The following is an 11,887-nucleotide window of genomic DNA, read 5'->3' on the forward strand; positions in this document are numbered from 1 at the left end:
AAAGAGTGTGAGGACATCTCTGTTACTCTTAGATCTTTATTCTGCCTTAAAACCATATCGCATGACTCTAATTCTTTGAACATTTGATCAAATTCAGCTAAATATTCCTCACATTTCTCTCACTTTCTTATACAGTTTATGCACCCAGAATACACAGTGTGTTTACAGGTTTGTCTCTCTGAATGAGCGAAAAGATCTAGGCCGGGCCAGGTAATTGAAACCAATTGGCACATGGAATGCAGAAGGGGAAGGCATAACGCTGAGCAGTAAAGAGGGAGAGATGGCTGAAAAAATATCATTTACACTGCTTCCAGTTACAGCCTACACAACTAAACAACCAAAGAAGAGAAGGTCAGAAGAACAAAAATTGAAAGAGAAGGACTATGATCATGCAAGGTCGAAGACACGTGTAAACATTGGTGCTGCTTTCCAAAGATGGAGGGAGCACCAGGATTTCAAGTGTGTACAAAGCACATGTCCTGCTTGCAGGCCTGGACTACAACCGTCATGTCCACAGGCCTGCAAGGAAAAACAGAGTTGGTTCTTTGGTGTATGTGACACCCAGTTAGTTTACTAAACCACCAACTTGCAAGTATCTGTAATTACACCAGTGCAAATCAGAAGAGTTATCATTTACAAATTATTGTGTGTTTTATCGTTTTTCTAGGTACTGCAAAGTATGGAACAAAAAGTCCAGGAGATGGACCTTGTTTACTGTAAAATTTCAGCTACAGCTACTGTAAAACTACAGCTATATTCCAGACCTGCAGAGTGCCATCGTGAGAACACATCTGGCTGATGACAAAGGGATGCCAAGAAGAGGAGTGATGCAGCCCTCAAATTCTGGAGCAACAAGTCAGCAGAAGCCTTGGCACCTGTAAACTGATACACTTGACTGGAGCAACACACCTGAACTAACCAGCAGGTCTTATCTAAAAAGAGACTGCAGGAGGTGCACTTTACTAACTAACCAGATCCAAGTAGGAAGGTTTCCCTTATGGACATGGAGATAACATGAACCTAGGATTTTGATATTTGTTTTCCTGAACCTCAGGCTATTTTAAATAATATTTGTCCTAAAAAAGATTCATTCTTAAATGTGTATGCAAACAAATATATCTGTCATACATGTTTCTCTAAACAGGTAGTTCCTAAACTACTGTTGTTTTTTTTGGCACCACAGGTACGAGACAAGAAAAAAAAAATCCAGCAGTATACCAGAGCAGCAGTCTCCAAATCAACTTGGTGAATGAAAAAGAAACGATAGTATCTACATCTACAGTAGATCTGTTATATTTAAATTTTACTTGTTATTTATCAATGTTGTACGTGGTAATTCTTCCAAGCATAAAGTGGACATGTTTGTAATCATTATCGTTACAGTAAGTGTAATAAAAGTTACAGTTTTGTAGCATACTGTCTGTCATGCTTTTGGATTCGTATAAAAAATTTGGTTTGATCATTTTTAAGCAGTACAATTTAATACAAACCAATTCAATGCAAAACATTTTTGAAAGCTCTGGCACTCTGAACTCATTATTCAACTCTGGATTGTTTAAATGCTGTAATGATGTTGTACTGCAGTACACTGAAAGTTGTTTTTTTTTGATGGTTCCAAGAAAGGGTAGAATGTGTATTAGTTTTAACCAAAACAATAGGACATCTCAAAGATATAGGACACTACATTGCAGTGCAAAGTAGAACATGAACAAATTACATGAATTAAAATATAGGCATTCACAAAGCTATTTATACAAGGAAGCAGTATGGTGCTTCAATGACAGTTACAATTTCCTGGGAATGAATCCTTGGTACAGTACCTGGGGATCTATATTTCTGTCTAATCCTCCACACACACAGCAGGAGAGTATCACCACCTGATTATACTGCAACAGGACAGTTTACTCATATGCATCATACCTACACCGTCTGTCATCTTCTCCTGGATTTGGATAAGCATGGAATGAATTAATGTCCCCTAATCTCCTGGTCAAACTCTAAACTCCATCGCACAATTGTGAGCCTGTGTAGAAATGCAGGTTTAAGGCCGTTAGTGTCAAAACTTGCTTTACACCTCTGGCAGATACACCACTGGGGGTGTACTGGGACAGTGAGTGCATTAGGTGCTTGTCTGTCCCTATTTCTAATAATGAGGAAATCAACAAGGCTGAGGTCCCAGGTTTGGCAGGTCTGCAGGTGCAGGTTATCATTGCTACTCCACTGGCAATGTAAAAATGAAAATAGAACTCTGTGATATCTCTATTCAGAATGACATACATTATTCTGCTTATAAACATATTCTACTTATAAATGTCAGGTGAATGACTTGAATACAAAAAATAAATAGTAACTGCCAAAAAAAATACTACACTAGTGTAATGGGTCCACCTAGATAATAAAAGAGACATACAGTAAGCCTTCCCTTCCTGGAGGTGATATTTGGTGAAACAGTTTCAGAGGTACTGATTCAACTGTATGATCAGTTTGGAGGCGATTTAACTATATTTCACTATACAGAGAGGCACATCTGTCATTTTGTCTAGCCTCACAATGAAATGAACAAATAAAGAAATCCTTGTTGTCAACATGATAAAATACACAATCTGGAGGCTCCATAAGGATCATAATTCATAAGCACCCACCTGAAAATTCTAAACACTAACTGAGCATTTATAACATTTATAAAGGGAGGGTTTATTTACTCGACAACTGTTTGTTGAAATCACAGAACGGCAAAACTTGTCTGTAAAATTATCAATTGCTCTATTCTGTTTCACAGTTTTGTCCCTGTTGGGATCATGTAGGAATGACGACGCCATGTTTCCAGTGATCTGGCCGGCATGTTGACAGGTGTTCATAGCAGATTACCCTCCTACAGAGGAGGTTTTCCGTGTAGGTTACGATGGTGATCTGCTCCGGTTTAAAGTGAGCCGGGTTCGAGATAATTAGGAAAAACTGACTTAAACTAGCTGGAGTTTCTACAACCAAAGACGAATGTAGTAGGTTGAGAGAGTAGCCGCCCTCTGGTACTTCCTTCTTCGCTTTAAAGCCACGACTCAGACGCAAGAGAACCGCTATAAACACGACCATCGGTGTTTCACTTTTCATTTTTAACACCAGCAGTACGACACTATCAAAACCGCCTAGTAATCGGGCGATTTGGTTATAGGTGTAAAATTATTAGTCTTAAAAATGAGCAAGAGTAGATAAAGGGAATAACTATCGATGAATAAAGTTGAATTTTTCTGGTTTCTACGCTTGGGCAATGTTTGGGAAATGAACTCGCCATATAATGTGCTTTTAGGCAGCATAATGACGTTTTTAGTCTAATTTCTCCAGGATGCTATAATTAGATGAAGTACCTTAATTCGGAAATTTTTTTTAACTTAATTTAGTTCGATATTTTATTACCTAAAGATGTGGTAAAGCATATACAGGTCTAATGATAATAGTGTAGTGAAGATGGAGAGGTTTAATGATGAGATAATGGTTTCCAAATTAATTATTCTGTGAAGCATGCTGCCATAAAATCTTCCCGTTTGTTTTTGTACAGGATTTTACTTCCACATAGCCCAGCATTAAAGCACATCTAATTGCTTTAAATATATGAACATTAGAAAATATCTTGTGATAATAACTGAAACCAAATCACACATGATTTGACTGGCATTCCCCATTTGACAGCAAAAAAAGGAGGAAAATTAAATATTATACTAACTCATAGCCTAAAAAATTAACTATAGTAATATCAAACTTATTTTGGGTTGAAAAACAAATGAAATATAAATATAGGTTACAATAATACTGTCTTACAAATTATTGGAAAGAGAGAAAAAAACAACCTAAAAGAGGGAATGGGACTTTTCTTTGTGGGTAATTTCTTCTTGTCTCGAGTAATCCTCCTGTCATTTCTCCTATCTTTGACTGAGTGAGCCGATTGCGGTGGATGTGAAACGGACGGTGCGACTCTCGGGTTCACAGTCGTTCCTCTCTCCTCGCTGTTTTCATGTGCAGGCAGCTGACGGTGAGGACACCCAGCATCACCGGGAAGCGTCGGAAACACTGAAACCCGCCTGGTAACGGTGACGGTGCCGTTTCTCTTTCCGTGTCTCTTGGTCGCATACATGAGCGGAAGAGTAGGAGACCTCAGTCCTAAACAGGCTGAAGCACTAGAACTGGTGAGTTTTATAATAACAGGAGCCTTAAGAGCGTTTCATAACAGGGCTGATGCATTCTCTCACTAAAACATGGTTTCTCTCAGACTATAAGGCTCCAACATTGTCTCTAGAGATCTACAGTGTCAGCTTGTGGAGTGACAGATTGTTTTTCGCCGAATTCACTAGTCATCAATTTTAAAAAGTTTTGTTTCCGAATTGAAATGGGTTATTGTTTATAGATGCCGAGGCGCCGAATTCAAATATGACCTTTAAAAAAAGCTGGCTGACAAGAGTTTAAAGATATTTAACCGTTTATGTTTCATGCTAATGTGCAGAAAGAACCTGACAAGTAGCTAAAGATAACGACGCCCTTTGACTTCAAGAGAATATGAGCTGATAACAAAGAGCTGGATGTCTTCAGCTGGAATACGAACGTAATAAGCGCCTTAGTTAAATGGAAAATGTGAGGCTTGTGCCTGAGAGACAGTCCCAGCCTGATGGTTCAACTAGGAAGGTGAATTCTTACAATTTCCTTTGTTTGACCAAAATGTCCAAAATTACCCCAAATATTAAATTTACAGCGAAGAAAAAGAGCAGTTTCAGATTTGAGAAGCTGAAATCTACAAAATTTTTATTCCCCCCCCCACAGGTTTTGTTTAAAAAATAATTGAAACGATTAGCATTAATTTTGTCTTAATCAGTTAATATTTTAGCTGGAAACTATATATACACTTTGTACTTTCCTGCTGCAGCTAATTAGATGGGAGAGACCACTTAGGCAGAAGCAAGACAATACAACATAATACAGATTTTACGTAAACCAGCAGGATATATAAATAGAACCCAAGAAATAAATACTCACATAAATCTGGATTCCTATAAATAATTCAGTGTCACATATAGACAACATACCTACACAAATCAGCATAGCTTCTGCTTCTACTCTCCTCCCTTGTTACAAATGGTTTACTCCTAGACTTGGTTGGGCAGGCCTCCTCTTTTGGCCCCATGTCCTGCAGAGGGCACAACAAGGAACAGGTGAGTACTATCATTACCTCCATTAGCTGAGTATATACTGCTGGATAACCGTGGGTACTGGTTTTTCTTTGTACGTAGGCACGATGGCCAGTCCTCGCTGTGCTTCCCTCAATCACGATCTGCAGCCTCCAACAGTAAACCAGTGTTAAAAATGGTCCATTAACTGAATAAAGAACCAATATCTGAGTGCAACTATTCATTCACCATACAGCGTGCTGTGCCAGCCATATGTGTAAAGTAATACTAATGTGTCATGTACTACAGGTTAGAAGTTTTATAACACCACAAGTTTTCCCAACAGCCATCACACTTGTCTCATTCTCTCTACAACTGAACTCAAACACTGTTGGGACAGACAGCACTGCTGCAGATGTTCCCACAGATGTGTTGCACTTGCAGGCTGCTTTGCTTTCACTTTTCACCTGGAAAGTCTGGACACTGTGCTGGCGTTCCATCATATGAAGCCGACTGTTCTGTTCTTTTCTTCTACACAGCCTGGAGGTGTTTGTGGCTCCTTATCCTACTATAGGATGAAACCCTGAAAAGCTCTGACCTCCTTTGTTAAGGGCCTTTATTTTTCAAATAAAGCTTCAGAGGGTGTGGTAACAGTCTTTTCCAGCACTGCCTTATGGACAGAATCAGTCACCAACAAAAGTCGGGACACCTGTAGAAATAGTTTGCATCAGTTTCCAAGGATTCATGTATTTCCACTGCTGCAAAAAGATGTGGGTTAACCTGTTATTGGATCCCTGAAAAGGCCTGTTTTACATGAAATGTACATATAGTTTTAGTTATTGGTGACTTTTTTGTACCTGTGGCGGCTTACCCTTGTACCATTTAAGGATATTCACTGAACTGCTTACCTGAGGGTGGCTGTGGCTCAGGAGGTAGAGCGGGTCATTTCCTAACCGGAGGATTAGCAGTTCGATTCCCGGCTTGTACAGTCAACATGTCGAGGTGTCCTTGAGCAAGACACTGAACCCCCAGTTGCTCCCGGTGATGTCACCGGTGTGTGAATGCGTGAGTGCTCGGGAGTGCGAATGGGTGAATGGCCGAATAATGTGAAAGCGCTTTGAGTGTGCTGTAAAAGCATAGACAGGCGCTATACAAGTATAAGACCATTTACCATGTCAAGAACTGGAAAAATGTGAGTGTTCTAAATGTTTTGACCAGTAATGAACCCTGTTCTCATTACAATCTCACCAATGCTCTTGCAGCTGAATGGGAGGAAATCCCAGCCTGCTTCCAAAATCTAGTAGAATGTCTGAAACCAGGAGACTCGAGGCTTTCATAACAGCAGTTTATTGCACAGGGTTTTGGAGTTTAAAACTCCAAATATTTACTGGTTGCAGCCTCTCAAGTTTGAATATTTGCTGGTTTTCCTCATCCTCTATACAGTTTATATTAGGCTGCATGTCTTTAGACTGTGGGTTACAAAAAACAAGCAATGTAAATATGTCCGTTTGGGAACACTGCGATGAAGAATTTCACAATAAGACAAATGATTAATTTTTCCAGCTATAATGCTTTTGTCCATATACTTCTGGATGTGTAGTTGGAATCTAAAATGTGTTGACATGTGGGCTCTTAATACCCGTGCATACCATGTTCTCAGTCATCAGACACTGGACATGAGTCACCCTGTCACAGGCTTCAGCAGCATAATGAACTGAAACCAACCATCTGAAATGAAACGCCCCACAGTGAAAATATAAACGGCATCAATCAGAGAAAAGTACTGTAATACCTTCAGGCTTACAACTGTAAAGATGAAAGATTTCTCTTTAAAGAAGATCTCTCTCTGGTATTAAAATCCCCTTTGCTGCTGCTATGTAAAATTTGCATGTCTCCTCTCTACTTCCTAGTTTCGAGAGAGAATACAAGACGTTCTTCCTCAGCTTCCTGCACAACATGACCACTTCCTGTTGCGCTGGCTCCGGGGTGAGTTGAAAACAACTTGGCACCTACTGCTCTTTCCTGATGGCACCCTACACTCAAAAAAGGCAACAAACTCTCCCATAATCCCTAAAAGAAAATCTGTTGGATTGATGTAGTTGTGCAATAATCAGAAGCTGCTCTGGTTTATTACATGAAAAGACATGATGCAACATGCCTCAACATGCTGCTCTAACCACAAATAGGAAACCAAGCCTGCTCTGTGGTTATTCAGCAGCTGCTACACCAAACCATGGATATTTCAGATTTGGTTTTTGGTCTTTTCACTTTTGAAGATATTTTTAACCAATTTCCAGACTGATTTTCCACAGATAGGTTCAGGTTGAACACTCAGACTGCAGAAAATTAAAAGAAGTGATTAAAGGAGGTCTTGTTCTGATTAGTCCCAGGGCAGTCATCTAGCACTCGGCGTATCAGACTAATCCAGAGCTAATCGCATTAAAGTTGCACAGCCGGTCTGCTGTGTTTCTGTAGCTCTCCAGGGTTCATGTTCGGATCTTGATGACAGTCAGGGATTGTTTTTGAACAGGAATTCAGAGCATCAGTGAGGGCGTACTCTTTAATGAGGCCTTACCAAATGTCCATGGCAGTTGTAAAATATCTGCTACGCCTCTCAGAGAAGTCAGTATCACAGCTCCAAACGCAGCCAGTGAAGGTCTGTTTGGACAGTGGCTGCTCTGAATGATTTGAGTTATGTCTCTTTCAGTGTGAATGTAAAGATGACAGCCATTCCAGCTGTGGAACTGTCTGGTTCATTGATTAAAAGCCTGAGTTGGCTCAGTGAGCAGTGATGATTGACCTCATAATGATGTGGATCAAACCATGTGGTGGATTTTTTGTTCTTCATATATTCACACAGGTTCAACTCCCCGTTGAGTCTCAGTACAGTACAGTCAGAACATATTAGGACAGTGACATTTGTTGTACTTTCGAGCCTGTACTTCCTCCTGTATATAGTTTTCCATGGCAGAAAAGAATTCAACAAATAAGCTTTGGCTGTGAGTCCCTGGCAATAAACTGATTAATTCTACTGAGAGCTGCATATGCTGAAAACATTTCCAACTGTGGGTGCAAGTCTCTCTCTGTGGCTGTGCCCTGAGCTAAATGGGAGCTAAAGGTACTTCACCACAAACTGATACCAACCTACTGTACCAGTGTGTTTGGTTTTTGCATACTTTTATGAGTGAAATAATGAATGTCAAGTTTTCAACTATGTGATGGAGCTAGTTTCTGTTCCTCTCACATGACAGAAGATGAAACTAACTTGAGGCCAATGACCTTCCTCCTTTTCATAGAGGCAGCAATTAAACTGTTTTCTGCCCACAGATTGTTCTCACACTGACTAGGAACACATTTATCTTGAAAGAGATAAACAGCAGGATTAATGACACCACTTGAATCTGTGTCTGTCTTTATACTGTCAGTGCCACTGTCCAGATTTTATTTCAGAGTTCAGCAAAAAGAACCTTTGAGCTATAAGACATTGCTTACAATCAAGATTTGTGCCAAAACATCTGAGGCAATAAATTAATTCAACATGCCTTATTAAATCTTGATTACATCCAATTCTGTTATTTTGGTGAACTCCTGTTCATTTTGATTTTCTCTTACTGTCGATTTACTGAACCATGCTGCATTTATTAGTTTAATACACATTTCCCTTTTTTTTAAGGGGAAGTTCTATTTCTACAGTCTAGATTTACAAAAAATACATTTTAAAATGTTGCTTATAGTACAGCTGACTTGTCTAGACACCTGATCAGTCAGTAACAAGATCTCTTTGTTGCTAAAATCATGTCTGAATTCTGAGAATTTCTCTTTGAAGTTTCAGTATTTTTGTATTTTATTTGAGAGTTTGAAACCTAGGACACAATGCATTATATGTCCAAGTTTCATTAAAGCTGATGCTGGTTTCAAGTTTATCATTAAATATTCTCAGGTAGTAAGCTGCACGAAAAGTTCTCATACCAGACATGAGCTATGTTATAAAGCTTTATCACAGCTTCAGATAACATTATAGGTTATAAAAAGGCAGCCCTGGCAATGTACAGTGTATGTGGCTAGTAATTAAAGTGTTAAACTTGTACAACCACTGTTATTATTCAGTAAAAGGAGGTGGTCAACAGTTATTACTGTCCTAGAATGACACATGACCTAGTCTCCTGCCCGATCCTGCTTTATGTTTTTGTCATTTTGAGTCCCCTCAGTGCCCCCGAGACCCCAGTTAAGGTGCCAGAATGGAGCATTAGCTACAATAGATCCACTGCTTGTGTAAGTGATATGCTTCACTTCATGGCCACAGCACTGTTATGCTTTTCCACCAGACTGCCAGCTGCAGAGCTAATCAGGAGTATTAATCAGTGGATTGTGTCCACCCTGTTCTGTTCAGAATATTAGAAAAGAAGACTGCTTTTGGATGTTAAGTTCATTCACGGAGGGTAACAATGAAAATGTAACGAGATTTTATATTTTTATTCATTGTATTTAAAAAATGTCCCCATTTGTGTCACAAGGAGACTAAGAACATAAGACAGGATTTGGTGGCATCAGTATTACTGTGTTTTATGAAACGGTTGAACTATGCACACCAGGCGGCTTTTTTTATTTCTTCTTTTAATCCAATTTAGCGTATAATGCCAGACATTGTGCCAAAGTGTTATTGTGTAAATTCTCCCTGACACATTCGCTACACACTTAAGAGATTAAAGATACACAGTTATGTCATAAAGTACCTTTTCAAGAACTGTCATTGCAGCATGTGATTAATTGTTATGACCTGGTTCTTTTGCATAATAATTCATTTAAATCATAATTTTTTAATATCAAGTGTGATATGTTTTGTAGTTGTTGTTTGTGGCTTTTCTTCACTTTACAACTTTATTTTCCTCCCTTTTTGTATATTTTCCTCTGTCACTTTCCTCCTCTAAATTCATTATCTGCAAAGTGCCGTGTTATTCAAGTTTCTTACTTGATTTACAATATTAGTTATAGAGACTATTCAACATTTAATGTTACTCACTGGCCTCTGTATTAATTGTCTGCCCTCTTCACTGTCTTTACTCTTTTTCAGCTAGAAACTTCAATGTGCAGAAATCTGAGGCCATGCTGAGAAAGGTGATCAACTTGATTTCTGTTTTGTGGGAAAATATGCCTTAAAGCTGCATTAACCAACTTCTCACTCTAATTGTCAACCATTAAGGGCGAAGTGAGAGTCAAAACAAACTCAAGCAGTATCCCCTCCTCTTCTCCCTCCTCCCCAGCAATACAGCATATAGTGTTAATGTTTCGGCCACTATCGCCTCTCCGTCTCTGACATCCCAGACTGACGTTAACCCTGGTTTTGCCTTGTTCTTTGTCACGGTCTTTCTGTACTACAGAACATGGCCTCTTGGGTCTAACAGGTCCTGGGTTGTACCTGCACTGGTAGCCTCCATGGTCTGTCTTTGAAATAAGCCATACTGGTTTGGGAAAAAAAAAAAGCCTCTTATAACCTCGGATCAGCGGGGGCGCAGAAGTGCGGTGCGGAGAAAACACTTCTAGGCTTTTTTTTTTTTTTTTTACTTGATTTATCCCAGTTTGTGACAAATCTTAGTTAATGTAGCTTTAATAATCCATTAGTGAAGCATACAAATCATATAGTGAATTGAAAGCTGAGGTACAACATTGCCTTCTCTTTCAGCAACTAATTTGTGTTGCGTGTCAAAGTGCACTTAGCTCCTGCACAGACCATTAACTCAGAAGTGGCCACAGATTAGAGAGGAGCAGTGTGATAATGTCTGGGGAAACTTAGTCATCACAGCAGCCTGAGGAGATAAGAGGTAAAAGGGATTAAATGAGGCCTCAGGGTGACAGATTCAGATTTACAGCCACCTAACGTAAAGTACCATTAACAGATATTTGTCCCCTAGGGGGCAGAAGAACTCCAAACCGAGCTGACATTTATAACAACGCTGACATACTGTTTGTCGTTTTATAAATGTAGGTATAATATACTTACAGTCGCCTATTTACAACACTGCCTTTTATTTGGAGGCAGGTTTGTGTTATCCTAACAAATCTAATAAGTTTTCTCTCACTGTAGCTCTGCTTTGGTCTCCACCAACCCCTGAGAGAAACACAAGCCTCTTTAGTCAGTAGATGTTTCATTGTGTTCACCGGCTACTCTATAACTTGAGAGAGCTGAGAAAGAACCAGACAAATATTTACTGAAACAAAGACAGAGCTAAAATACGCTGCGATGCACCAAATATTTAGAAGTCAAGGGTTGAGTGTTTCATTTTATATTTTAAATGTAGCCTGTTTAGAGTACAAAATACACACCAATGCCTGTAATTTGTACTATTTAATTTAAGGTATAAATTATTATTATTATAAATTCAATTATATGTTTATTATTGAGATCATACATGAGAGGGTCAGAATATTAGGAACACCTCTGAATATAATGTAGCCCAGTACAACACCACCTTTGACTATGAACTCAATAATAAACATATAGTTGAATGTATACATTTATCACAATTTCACCCAAACATTGTGAGCTTCCTAAACACAGATGTTAAGGTGCAAGTGTTGCATTGAAGTGCATACAGTTGTACTTATAAAGTGGTCAGTGAGGATATATCAAAATGGCTTCTGAGACAGGTTGCCAGTTTGAAACATTTCTTTCCTTTTTGCTGGTGCGTCTGTGGTTGTTAGCATGTGTTTGCACATACAATAAGTATGTAGTGCAGTGT

At 39.1% G+C, this 11,887-nt stretch overlaps 1 protein-coding gene across 1 annotated transcript in view; it reads left to right on the forward strand.

Moving 5' to 3' along the window:
* Positions 1 to 3,852: 3,852 nt before the first annotated feature.
* LOC109957307 (SEC14-like protein 2) overlaps positions 3,853 to 11,887 on the forward strand; it is a 17,933-nt gene continuing 9,898 nt past the window's right edge. The window contains exons 1-3 of the mRNA XM_020595077.1: positions 3,853 to 4,178; positions 7,061 to 7,136; positions 10,222 to 10,265. Of these exons, the coding sequence (XP_020450733.1) occupies positions 4,125 to 4,178; positions 7,061 to 7,136; positions 10,222 to 10,265 (174 nt within the window). The 5' untranslated portion in view covers positions 3,853 to 4,124. The remainder of the gene's footprint in view (positions 4,179 to 7,060; positions 7,137 to 10,221; positions 10,266 to 11,887) is intronic.

This window comes from Monopterus albus, unplaced genomic scaffold, assembly GCF_001952655.1.
Source record: "Monopterus albus unplaced genomic scaffold, M_albus_1.0 scaffold26.1, whole genome shotgun sequence".
Classification (NCBI taxonomy): Eukaryota; Metazoa; Chordata; class Actinopteri; order Synbranchiformes; family Synbranchidae; genus Monopterus; species Monopterus albus.